At 43.8% G+C, this 13,696-nt stretch overlaps 1 protein-coding gene across 2 annotated transcripts in view; it reads left to right on the top strand.

The window, feature by feature from the left end:
* Window positions 1-13,696, top strand: part of TMEM39B (transmembrane protein 39B) — a 36,046-nt gene that overhangs the window by 8,717 nt on the left and 13,633 nt on the right. For both annotated transcript variants that reach the window (XM_077481987.1, XM_077481986.1), the window contains exons 3-5: window positions 3,468-3,687; window positions 13,065-13,148; window positions 13,229-13,383. In XM_077481987.1, the coding sequence (XP_077338113.1) occupies window positions 3,468-3,687; window positions 13,065-13,148; window positions 13,229-13,383 (459 nt within the window). The remainder of the gene's footprint in view (window positions 1-3,467; window positions 3,688-13,064; window positions 13,149-13,228; window positions 13,384-13,696) is intronic.

Raw genomic sequence — 13,696 nt, 5'->3', positions numbered from 1 at the left:
GTGAGGTGGAGGAGCTGCCTGATTCCTGCAGAGACCTAGGAGGGTAATATCCACAAGCCTATTGAGACTTTGTGGCTGAAAATTACATCGTCAAAAAGATCTGGTGAGTGTTATAATACAGAGTGGTGGAGGAAGCACGGAAATAGGCATTTTGTATATACACATAGGGATTGCACTGAAACCCTTTGCATAAGGAGCAGTGAGTACACCCTCACTTTACTCCCAGCTACATCACCAATCTTGTTTACGTATTATTACTAAATCCATCCTCTTCACTCCTCCCAAGACCTGCTCTCAAGCTATCCTTCTCCGATGCTTGTCTCCCAGGACTTCTTCAGAGCCTCTCCTATCCTCTGGAACTCGCTATCTTTTACTCTGGCTGCCTTTAGGTGATCCCTGAAAACTCATCTATTCAGTGAAGCCCATCACGCATTGCACTAACTAAAATTTTATCTCTTCAATTTGCTCTTTGCCCACAATAATAACCTGTTGTACCACTTGCTCCATCCTAGTAGATTATAAACTCTTATGAGCAGGGCCCTTTAGCTCTTGTATTTTATTGTAATTATACGGTCTCCCTTTTTTAGGTTTTAAAGCACTGGACTTTTGGTGCTATATAAGTGCTGTATAATGTAGATTAGAGGATAAGGTGGCGGCTTCCACCATGGCAACTGCAGATCAAACTGAGGCTAAGATGGCAGCTTCCATGGCTGTAAAGGATAGAAGGATTTAGTTCCACTTTAATGACGGAAGAAAAACGAATGATGAGTGTGGGTTGGGAAACAATTCACAATAGCATGCTTCACATAGTTTAATTTCTTGTTACGTATGTATCAGGCTGAGCTACATTTATAACGCGTTGCTATTTGCCATCTGAGCATTGGCGGTTTTGACTGTTTGCATGCAGCATTAAATACAAACGAAACCCATCATTTTCTTGGTTTCCCAAAACAGTTACATTCAAGGCATGCCTTGAATGATAACTGACAGTTGCCTGTGCTCTTGACCAAACTGTCGTCAAGCCTACAGATTAAGCCAAGATGGAAGCTTCTGTGGCCCTAAAGAATAGGAGGGTTTATTTCCACTTTAATAGGTGCTGAATTGTATTACTTGAGAGCATTGAGCATCCGTGAGGAATTGCCAGGTAAATCCCAGGTGCATAAGTTTGTGATCATACACAGCGGGCATATTTCCATATTGGGGGATACACAGCTGCTGCTGTCAGTTTAGCCAGTTTATCTATTGTTTCATCTGTCGTAAATTCTGTTAATCTCCATTTTAAATCCATCTTCTGTCCCACTTAACATCTGTTTACATCCGTTAATTTACCCGTTTTTTTACATCTGTTTTTGCATCCATTTTGATAATTTACAGCAGTTTCTGTGGCTTTGATGACATTACCCAGAAAACATTGCTCCACCCATTCTGCATTGCAGTTTTCAGTGAGTGACTTGTCCTTGTGTGTGCTATCTGCGTTGTGCAATGGAGTCCAACAATTTTTGGGACAGCATGACATTGTTTGTCATATTTGCCTACATGTGGAGAAAGGAGAACAAGAAAAAGCAGATTGTGGCTAGGAGACTTCATCGATTTTTGGACCCACCCCATACTAAAGCGGCCTGAGGTTGAGTTCACATATAAACAAACAAAATGTATTCTGAATGGTTCTCAACTGATCGGACGTTGATGGACATTGTCCATTAACGTGAAATGATATCCGTTTTCACAGATCTCGATGTACCCTAGTACGTTCGGAAAAAAAACGGATAAGATCGGAGGCAAACAGCCATCCGTTTGCCCGTAGGAATGCATTGTAGTCTGTTGACGGATGGATGAAAAACGCATAGATTGTGTGTGAAAGGGGCCTAAGGCCTTATATCTATGTCAACATTATTATTATTATTATTATTATATAATTTTTTTTTTTTTTTTTTTTTTTTTTTACCATGGCAACTTTGTAGGAGACATTTGTTCAGGGTTGTGTTGTACATTTTTCTTTTCCCATTATCTGTTTTTTAAAGGCCCACTATAACTTGCCAAAAAAAGGCTTTTTTTTTTTTGGGGTTGATATCTAGAACGGGGGTCAGCAACCTGTAGATTGTGGTCTGGGCTTAATGACCCACCATTCCAGAACATAAAACGGAATGCAATTTAGAGGGTTGTGTTGCGTGTCTTTGGCTCAGTTTCAGGGCCGAATTCAGGCACAAATTTGTCCCTGAATTGGAAAATGGGGACCTCAAAGCTTTCCTGTGCAATTTACAGCCAGTTCCTATGTGAACTGAGCCTTAAGGTTGCCTACCCCTTATCTATAATGATAGTATTCAGTATGTGTGGGTTTCACAGGCCTATATATTATATTATATTATATTATATTATATTATATTATATTATATTATATTATATTATATTATATATTTATTTATTTTTTTTGATCTATACATGCAGGCTAAGCTGTCCAGCAAAGTGAAAACTTTTGGAGTTGGGCTAAGCTATTATGCTGACTGGGGTGTTTGCTTTGGTCACCATTTTGTTCACGTGGATTAAACTTCCCCCAACTGCCTGTGCCATTGAACACTGCTATAATGCAGAAAAATCAATGACCGAAGCCTTGTCAAAAACTGCCACTTGTGAGAGTGTTGGAATTTTGGTTCCCTGCTGTACTCAGTGGTTCATCTTTTGACCCCCGCACATTACCACTGTGCCCTGTAGGGATGTGGGGGTTGGCAGAAGGAAAATTGAACGCAATGGGTGAAAAGGAGACCGACACTCCTGAAGCATTGGCTTATAAATAGACTTGGGCAGTGATTTCTCTTCCTCTGAGTAGCATGTGGCACAAGCAGTGGAAGAGGTGAGTGTTTTCTATTGTCTTTGCAGGTCCATCTTTTATTAGCTGTTTTATTTCAATGACTGTCATTTTTAATTCTATGAAGAACAGAATTTGCTGTGTTAAAGCCCAACTCCAGGATTGGGGGAAAAACTGCTTGCTAAAGCGGAGGTCTACTTGTTTTTCTGTTTATTAAGTCAGCAGATGCAAAAAGTGTAGCTGCTGACTTTTAATAAACGCTCACTCAACTGTCCCATGGTGCACGATGCGGCTGCCTGAAGCCTCAGTTCTCTCTTGCCGCTCACTGTCATCACTAGTGTGGGCACCTGACTATAACAGCTTGTGGCTTTGCGCTGCGCTTCTTGAGCGGCCAAGCAATCTTCTGGGACCTATGACGTGCCCCAGAAGATTGGTGGGTACTTATCAGAACGAAGGGTTTAACAAGCATTTGGAGTGTCTGGGACCTCACTGCAAATTATTATTTTTTTTTTTTTTGTGTGAGAAATTGAGATATATATATATTTATATATTTTCCACTTAAAACTGTCCTTTTAAATAATTACATTGAAAGTAAGTTTTCAGACTGTTAAGGTAGTCCTCATTTCTATTAATCAGACTGTGTTTTTCTTTTTTTCTTTTTCAGAAGCAGTTCCAGCACCGGCCTGTCCAGCCCCCCTCTGGCTGCTCAGACAGTGGTTCCTCTACGGCACTGCAAAATCCCTGAGCTACCTGCAGATCGCCACCTCCTGTTTGAGCTGCAGCTTTTTTTGTGTCACCTCATTGCCTTATTTGTACATTACATTAATATCTACAAGACTGTTTGGTGGTATCCTCCATCTCACCCCCCTTCACATACTTCTTTGGTGAGTCCCGTAAATGTTACCTATTTGTCATAAAATAATTATTTTAAAATGTGAGTTAACAGCTACAGTGGGGATCGAAAGTTTGGGCACCCCAGGTAAAAATGTGTATTAATGTGCATAACGAAGCCAAGGAAGGATGGAAAAATCTCCAAATGGCATCAAATTACAGATTTGACATTCTTATAATATGTAAACAAAAAGTTAGATTTTATTTCCATCATTTACACTTTCAAAATTACAGAAAACAAAAAATGGCATCTGCAAAAGTTTGGGCACCCTGCAGAATTTATAGCATGCACTGCCCCCTTTGCAAAGCTGAGACCTACCAGTGTCATGTATTGTTCTCAATCATCGTCTGGGAAGACCAGGTGATGTCAATCTCAAAGGTTTTAAATGGCCAGACTCCTCTGACCTTGCCCCAACAATCAGCACCATGGGTTCTTCTAAGCCGTTATCTAGAAAACAAACTGAAAATAGTTAACGCTCACAAAGCTGGAGAAGGCTATAAGAAGATGGAAAAGCATTTTCAGAAGTCAATATCCTCTGTTCAGAATTTAATTAAGAAATGGCATTTATCAGGAACAGTGGAAGTTAAAGCAAGATCTGGAAGACCAAGAAAATATCAGACAGAACAGCTCGCAGGATTGTGAGAAAAGCAATTCAAAACCCACGTTTGACTGCACGATCCCTCCAGAAAGATCTGGCAGACACTGGAGTTGTGGTACACTATTCCATTATAAAGAGATACTTGTACAAATATGGTCTTCATGGAAGAGTCATCAGAAGAAAACCTTTTCCAGGTCCTCACCACAAAAATCAGCGTTTGAACTTTGCAAATGAACATATAGACAAGCCTGAGGCATTTTGGAGACAAATTCTGTGGACCGATGAGGTTAAAATAGAACTTTTTGGCCGGAATGAGCAAAGGTACGTTTGGAGAAGAAAGGGCACAGAATTTTATGAAAAGAACCTCTGTCCAACTGTTAAGCATGGGAGTGGATCAATCATGCTTTGGGGTTGTATTGCAGACAGTGGCACAGGGAACATTTCACGAGTAGAAGGAAAAATGGATTCAATACAATTTCAGCAAATTTTGGATGGTAACTTAATGCCATCTGTAAAAAAGCTGAAGTTAAAGAGGGTGGCTTCTACAAATGGATAATGATCCTAAACACACCTCAAAATCCATGGGGGATTATATCAAGAGGCGTTAACTGAAGGTTTTTCCATGGCCTTCACAATCTCCTGACCTCAACATTATTGAAAATCTATGGATAGACCTTAAAAGAGCAGTGCGTGACAGACAGCCCAGAGATCTCAAAGAACTGGAACACTTTTGTAAGAAAGAATGGGCAAAGATACCTCAAACAAGAATTGAAAGACTCTTGGCAGGCTACAAAAAGCATTTACAAGCAGTGATACTTGCCAAAGGGGGCAGTACAAGATATTAACTCTGTAGGGTGCCCAAACTTTTGCAGACACTTTTTTTGTTTTCTGTAATTTTGAAAGTGTAAATGATGGAAATAAAATCTAACTTTTTTTTTTTTTTTTTTTTTTTTACATATTATAAGAATGTCTAATCTGTAATTTAATGCCATTTGGAGATTTTTCCATCTTTCCTTGGCTTCGTTATGCACATTAATACACATTTTTACCTGGGGTGCCCAAACTTTCGATCCCCACTGTATGTTTAAAAAAAAGTGCAAGACTCCCTATAGGCTTCTGCCTCTGGCCACTGTTGCAATGTATTTAAATCTGCTGTTTCACTGTTCTTCTTAAAGGGTTAGTTCAACTTTCCAAAAAAAAAAAGGCTTTGCTGATAAGGGGCATCTGTGTAGATAAAAACAACCTGTGCATCTCTGACTAACATTGAATAGTTCCCTTGTATTAGGTGTAGGCCTACACGTATAGCAAGGGCATTATTAATCTTAAGTTAAAGGTGCACACATTTTTTATTTATTTTTTATTTTTTTTAGGTAAAGATTCCCCCTTATCTGCATAGGCCGTTTTCTGGTGAACTAACCTTTTAAGCTTTCATTCATGTACTGCTGGGTGACTTAATATCAGCCTTGTGATACTAGTTGAACTATGGCTCTTTGTCACCACATGTCCCAGCAGCATGGCACGGCAGGAAAAGTTTTTGTGTTCAGCCAGTGCAGGACGAGAGAAGAAATTCGCTTATCCCTAAAGTAACATTATTCTCTCCTTGCTCTGTGCCCCACTTTCCCCTTGACACCACAGACTAATCTTATTAGATATTAATTGCAGATAGCAGACACTATCAACCTTATCCTCCTTTGCATTTCGCCGCCCCTCTCCCCCCCCCCCCCCCCACCAAGGGTTCCTCAAGGGTAAAAAGGTTGAGAAAGTTGTATATTACAGATAATTTTAGAGAATTAATCCCCATTCCAGACTAAACTCTGGCACACCCTAGACAGGAAGTTCAATTCCCGATATTACCCCCTCCCCTTACCAGGAGTACCGCAGTTTTTTCGCCAGTGTCTTAGGTGTTGGTCACGAGTAAAGATGTGCTTTGCTGAGCTCTGCTGGAATATTCCTTGCTGGGGCAAGCCATGCAACCGGATCCATTTTAAAGTGTCTTTTCCAGACCAAATTGAATGGTACCCGGGCCTTGTGTCTGAAGAAAAGCCTGGGTGACAGACTGGATACCCTTATCCTTGTAGTCTCCCCAGCCTGGCCATTAAGCGTGTGCAGACCATAGCTATGGGCTGTCGGCCAGGACATGCCCCTCAGGCTCCAGGGGTGGCTGGTGAGTGCAGTGCTCTAGGGCACACAAATGACCAGGCTACTGATGTCTGAGTCACAGTGTGCTATGTGCTACGGAAGTGGGTCTGAGATGGAATGTCCCCAGCTCTTCAGGTGGGGCTGAGCAGCTGGGCATTCCCTGGGAGGTCGATTCGGTGGTCCCTCACCTCTCTCTCTCCTCTCCCTGGTTCCCCCCCCCATGGGGGATGCTGCATGGGCCGCTGAGTGGTGTGTGTGCCATATAGATAGGTGTCCCCTGGGGGGGCTCTCACCTTGGGTGGCTGTGCCCCTGGGTGTCTGTTGTCTCCCCGCTGGGTGTCTGGAAGTCTGCACATGCTGATCATCATAGCGCTGTTCTGCAGCCATTTTCTGCCATTTTGTTGTAGCCCAGAGTGGTTTTTATGCCCATCGCTGGTCCCTGAGGCTCAGAACAGCGTGGTTTCTTCACTCGGACACCTGGGAGCTGACACAGGCACTACTAGCTGAACGGTGCAGAACTCTCAGGGTGGTGAGTCCTGCGGTGGGGGGCCCCTCCAGCCTGCAGCAGCTAGGAGGGTGGGAACTATACACCTGTCCTAAGTCCCCCAACAGGTGGCAGTTTCTTCCCACGAATTACCTGCAACTGCAACCGGCTCATCTACAAACAGTGCAGTCGGCGGTCCTAAAACATTAGTTGTCAGGGTGGAGGCAGTATGCGGGCTCAAGGTGTTAGAAAGTGGGCCCCTAACCCCCCGTCCTCCGGGGAGAACTCTGACACAGACTCGGGCCCTGCTGAGACTGGCGGCCCCTGCTCTGTCGTTTCAGATGACGCTGACCAGGACTGATTGGACAGTGAGGAAGAGTCCCTGTCCGGGTCTACACAAGAGGGCAGATGCGTTAGACTCGCTGGTGGCTCCATGGGGTCAGTACCGACTGATCTGTGCCTTTTGTCTGTTAAAGAACTACCACGTCTGCTTCGCAGAGTCGAGACCGAGGGGATTCCAGTAATTCCGATTGGCCTCGGCGCCCCTGGTACAGCGACCCCTGGCATCTCGCTCTAGTGAGCACCTTTGTTCAGGAGGTTCGACATGTAGTTCGTCCGGTGCGTCCACTGTTACCCCCGTGGGATCTGAACCTGGCGTTATCGGCGCTTCAGAAACCTCCATTTTGAGAATATCAGAGAAGTTCTCTTGTTGACTCTTTCCCAGAAAGTGGTCTTTGTAGTGGCCATTGCATCAGCCAGGAGGGTTTCGGAACTGGTGGCCTTGTCCTGTCGTATCTGGTTATCCATATGGATAAGGTGGTGTTGCATCTGCAACCTTATTTTCTGCCAAAGGTGGTTTTGGCGTTCCACATGAATGAAGACATTGTTTTACCATCTTTGTGTCCTAAACCGACACATCCTAAAGGAGGTGGCCCTTCATTCCCCGGATGTGGTCCGGGCTCTAAGGGTGTATTTGTCTGCCACAGCTCCCTTTCGGAAGTCGGGCTCGTTGTTCAGTAGCTGGTCTGAAAAAAAAAAGTGTGGCGGTCTCGTCGGCCACCATTTTACAGGTGGATCAGACAGATTGTGGTACAGGCCTACGCCTTGAAGGGACAGGTGCCCCCCTTGCCTGTCACGGCCCATTCCACCAGGGCAATTGGAACCTCTTGGGCTCTCCGACATCGAGCGTCGGTCACTCAAGTGTGTAAGTTGGCGACTTGGTCGTCCGTTCACACTTTTACAAAATTCTACAAAGTAGATGTAAGCGAAGCAAAGTTTTGCAGGCGGCCTTGTAATGTTGCAATTGCACTTATTTTTTTCTGTTAAGAAAATACAGTTACATTTGAGTATAATGCACTGTTGTATTGTTAACCGCAAGTTCTGATGTGGATAAGGTGGTGACTTCCCTGTTAGGGAGCATTTCTGGTTGTGGGGAAGTTTTATTTTTTTATTTTTTTATGCAGTTTCCCCACCCATCGTTATGACATCCCTATGGTCAAGGGTAAAGGAGTTGTCAGTCAGTGAATGAAAGAGAAAATAGGATTTTTGTACTTGCTCTAAAAAATCCTTTTCTCTGAAGTTCACTGACTGACACGGCACCCTCCCCTCCTATTGATTATGTTATACCGCTTGTTGTCGTACTGAGGCTGCAGGAAGCAGGCTAGGGGGTTGTTACTGAAGGGACTGCCCTTCAGTAACGTTCTTTTTTTTTTTTTTTTTTTTTTTTTTGTTAACATGTTCTGCCTAGTCCTCTTCTGAAGAAGGTGGCGTAACACCCCTATGGTCAAGAATAAAGGAGCAGTGTCAGTCAGTGAACTTCAGAGAAGGATTTTACGGTGAGTACAAAAATCCTATATAAATTTATTTATTTTTTTTCTCCTAGGATTGTCCCCCCACCTAGATAGCTTTACACCAGGCAGAGGGAGGAGCATGGTGTCAGTGTTATGCCACGCCGCTCCCGCCACTATTACAGCAGTTCCCTTTCGGCAGCTCTCCACCCCAGCCCTCCTCCATGCGGTCTGATCAGGATCTGAGCCTGCTTGCGTGGGAAAACTATCTATTTTGAAATGGATGAGGGGTGGGGCGGTAGGTGGTCGAAGGGGTGGGGCTTAACGGCATTGGCATGCTTCAGCATCCACAACTAGGGCTGTATAGCTGTAAAATGCACCTTTTGAGGTGCATACAGCTAGAGGAGGGACACAGAGCGGACAGGTGGCATGTGAGTGGGGGTGACACAGGCATTCCCAGGCACATTTACTTAAGCATCAGGCTGAACTTAAAGGGGTTGTAAAGGTAAATATTTCTTCACCTTAATGCATTCTATGGATTAAAGTGAAAAAACATCTGACAGTGCCGGCCCCCCCAGCCCCCTGTTTTACTTACCTCACCCTTTGAAAGTCCCGCGCTCGCCCCCGACCCTCCTCTTCGGTGCTCAGCCTGGCCACTGATTGGCTAGATTGGATGAATTGAAAGCAGCGCAGCCATTGGCTCGCGCTGCTGTCAATCACTTCCAATGACACGGCGCGCCGGGGGCGGGGTCGAGTGATAGTCGGCGGCTATAGTTGCTCACTGTATCACGGGAGCACACCCGCAAGTGCTTCTTACCATGCGAGGGAGCTCACATGAACGTGAGAAGTGCTTGCGGGAGGAAGCTGAGACAGCTGCCGAGGGACCCCAGAAGACCAGGTTCGTGGCCACTCTGTGCAAAAGCACAGTGGAGGTAAGTATAACATGTATGTTATTTAAAAAAAAAAAAAAAAAAAAAAAAAAGTAAAAACTTTACAACCACTTTAATAGCAGTGGCAGTTGCTGGACTATTGCTCAGCAGTGGGTGCATTTTTATTTTGTATTTTTTTTTTTTTTTTTTTTTTTTTTTTTAATTATTATTTTGGTAGTACCTCTGTGTTTGTGCTCAGCACTATGACCAGAGGAGGTGGTACAAAGGACACAAACGGGGTCGCCCTTATTCCCTTCCCTGCAACACCATCCCAAACTAAGGAGGCTGGTCAGAGTGAGTCATCAGGGGCTGCAATTGCTTCTGACACTTCAGTCCCTCTCTATATAACTGAGCAGGCTTTCTCCTCAGCTATGAGTGGTTTAGAGGAAAGATTAGTGGCTTTAATCACATCTTCGCTGAGTGGAAGAAAATGCATTGGGTCCCCTTCTACCACCCAGTATCCTCAAACAGCAGAACTGTGGGAGAGGGAAGATGAATCCCCCTCGGGACCGTGAAGAGGATGATGATTTCCGAGGGATCAAGTGGGGAAGGTTGCTGGTGCATTCTCTTACTGAAATGGTCCGCTCCACGTTTAAGCTACCCTTAATGGAGTCGGTTGAAGAGCCCACTTCCTGTTTGGATTTAAATGGGCTCTTTCTCCAGTGCCAGGGGCATCCAGCCTCCAGGCAGTCACAAAAGGCCTCCACCGTCGGGTTCAAGAGGTAAACCTCAGGGTCAACCCCAGGGACAAAAGAAGTCCTGGGGAAGGAAATCCGCAAGATTGAACGCTAAAGCCTCTTTATGAAGGGGTACCCCGCTTGGTCGAGTGGGAGGAAGACTTCTGCAGTTCTGAAAGGTCTGGCAGGAAGACTTTCGGTACAGATGGATGGTCTCCACAATGGCTCTAGGTTACAAACTAGAATTCCAAGAATTCCCGTTTTTCTCAGGTCAAATGTCTCCAAAAATCCAGAGAAAAAGGTCTCTTTCAAGCGTTAGACCGACTTTTGTCACAAAAAGTGAACACGGTGCTCCCCGTGGAAGAACAGGGGTCAGAGTTTTATTCAAAACTTTTTACGGTACCAAAACCAAATGGGGAACTGGCAAGCAGACTACTTAAGTCGCCAGCAGTTGTCCCTGCGGGAATGGTCCCTTAACCTCGATCTTCCTGGCTATATGCCAAAGATGGGGAAATCCCGGATGTAGATCTGTTTGCGTCCAGGGTCAACAACTTTCTGTCAAGAATAAGGCATTCACTCGAGTGCAGAACAGATGCGTTGGTGACCCCATGGGATCAGTTCTCACTGATTATACATTCCCTCCTATTCGTCTACTTCAACTTCTTCACAGGATCAATTGGTAAAGGAAGCCTTGTGGCCCAGATCTTGGTATGCAGAAATTAGTAAAGATGGCGGTAGGGGCCCGATGGACCCTAACACCGCGTCCAGACCTGCTATCGCAGGCACCAGTGTTCCATCCTACTTTACAAACTCTAAATTTAATGGTTTGGCTATTGAAACCCACATTCTAAAGAATTGTGGGCTTTCAGGCTCAGTGATACCTACCTTTTGATTAATGCAAGGAAGCCAGGAAACATTTTGCCTTCCAGACTCTGACTCTGGAAGGCAAATGTTTCCTGGTGTGAGACCAGTGGTTGGCATCCTAGGAAGTATGTCATGGTTAGAATTCTTGCCTTTCTTCAAATGGGGCTAGAGGTGAAACTGGCTTTGAGTACTATCAAGGACCAAGTCTCGGCCTTATCAGTATTGTTTCAACGTCCGCTTGCTTCGCATTCTTTGGTCCGAAGCTTTATACGGGGGTAACGCGGCTTAATCCACCGGTTAGAGCACCCCCTGAACCCTTGGGACTTGAATTTAGTTCTGTCGGCATTACAGAAACGGCCTTTTAAGCTGATACAACACATTCCTTTGGTCTTTTGACAAGAGAGCTAGTTTTTCTGGTAGCCATTTCTTCTGCAAGAAGGGTATCAGATTTGGCGGCTCTTTCTTGTAAAGAGCCATATTTAATCGTTCACGAGGATAGAGTAGTATTGCGTCCTCATCCTAGCTTTCTGCCAAAGGTTGTTTCAGGTTTTCCCCTAAAACATATTGTTTTACCCTCAATTCACTACATTCTTTTGGATGTAGTGAGAGCAGCCTAAATATATTTGAAGGCGACTGCTCAGATTCAGAAAACTGTTATTATTGTGGCTCTGTGTCCCGTGATGCACAATAAAGAAAATAGGATTTTTATCAAGGTTTACCTGTAAGAGTCTATTTTGCGTGCATTACGGGACACAGCGGTCCTTCCCCTCTTTCTAGTTACACATGAATTGCTTTTCTACAAAACTGAGGTACTCCCGTTAAGGAGAGGGGTTATATGGGGAATTGAACTTCCTGTCTAAGGTGTGCCAGTGTACATCACCTGAAGGTGCCTTATAACACATAGTTATTACTGTGTCCCATGATGTACTCCAAGAAAAGGATTTTTACAGGTAAGCTGTTATAAAAATCCTATTTTTCTGTACTTTCTCTAGAATGTCATCATGCCCAAGGGGGGCATAGATAGAATAATCTGACAAATGTTCAAAACCTTCCCCTCTGTCCAAAAATAAGTTTGACTGGAGGTGGCTTAACTTCATGTTATAGTCTATAATATACATATGTGATATACTGCTGTATTCTACAAGAGCAGATAAGATGAGTTAATTAGGTAGGCACTGGGTGCATAACGATTGTTGAATATGAAAATAAACACAAGCTAGTCGTCAAGGTGTGTGTGTGTGTGTGTGTGTGTGTGTGTGTGTGTGTGTGTGTGTGTGCGCATTGTCTCAAACCAGATGGTCTAAAAAATGGATAAAATGTGCAAGTGGTTATAACGGCAACAGTGTGTTCTTCCATCTGTCAACATCTCCGGGCCCCCTTTTAAAAAAACCCTTACTTAAGTCTATTCTCAATCCAGCACTGTGCCCGCCTGCTGACGGTCTTCTTTCTTCTTCCTGTATTTACTGGAGGCTATGAGAGCAGCAGGAGCCAATAAAATCCAGTGAGGAGGAGGCTGTGCCGAACCAGTGTGTGTGTGTGTGTGTGTGTGTGTGTGTTATCGGGGCACTCGGAGAAGATGGGGAGCAGAGAGCGCTGGTGGAGAACCCCAGAAGAGGTCACAAGTCTATCTGTTCATGGTCAGCGGCTCAAAGTTTTTTTTTTTTTTTTTTTTTTTTTTTTTTTTTTTTTTTTAAAGCTAGATGGGTTAGCTTGATGGCCACCAATTAGCATTTTCAGAACAAGTTATTGGTGGCAGCCTAGGTTTCCTTTTTAAGGGTATGGTATACAATGATAGAACATGTCAGATATTCCATGATAACTGGAGACATGACTTTTTCATTTAAACATGGTTCAGCTAAAATAGATCCCTCTCATTTTTCATTTACTGCAGAACTTCCACTTAATAGATTTTAATGTTTTGACGCTCACCACGATTGTGCTTGCGCGAAGATTGATTGCAGCTATTGTGCGGGAGGTGAGTGCATAGAAAACCTCAGTGGAAAAGATTTTTTTTTTTTTTTTTTTTTTAACAATTCCTTATCTTTGATCCTGTAGGCTTCACAAGGAGGGAAGTCCTCCCTGCCGCATTCATTGCTTTTAGTAGCTACACGGTTTGCAGTTCTGACTGGAACGGGATGGAGTCTGTGCAGATCCATAATACTGTTGTTCAGGACGCATTCATTCCTCAACTTGCTCTTTTTATGTTATCCGTAAGTAAAGGTTTATTAGTGGAGTATGTACTGCACAGTTGCAGCTTTTCACATCAATAACCTATGAAATGCAATGCATTTACTAGAGCAAATTTACAAAGCCTGAGGTGAGAAGAGTGCAGAATATGTGTATTCTGTTACAGCTTCTGTTGGGATTTTCTGTGTTAGCATACTTGGGGACACAGGAGTCACATACTCAGATCATTTTTGTTCATCTTACAGTAAATGTGTTAGTAAAGCTTGTCATAGTCCAAAATTTTGCTGGTTCAGCATGGATTAAACAAATTTAAATTCATATATGGGCACCCTGGTT

This window comes from Lithobates pipiens, unplaced genomic scaffold (genome assembly GCF_037356315.1).
Source record: "Lithobates pipiens isolate NorthernLeopardFrog02 unplaced genomic scaffold, aLitPip1_a1.2 Scaffold_16, whole genome shotgun sequence".
NCBI classification, from domain to species: Eukaryota; Metazoa; Chordata; class Amphibia; order Anura; family Ranidae; genus Lithobates; species Lithobates pipiens.
This window is presented reverse-complemented; position numbering and strand designations above follow the sequence as displayed.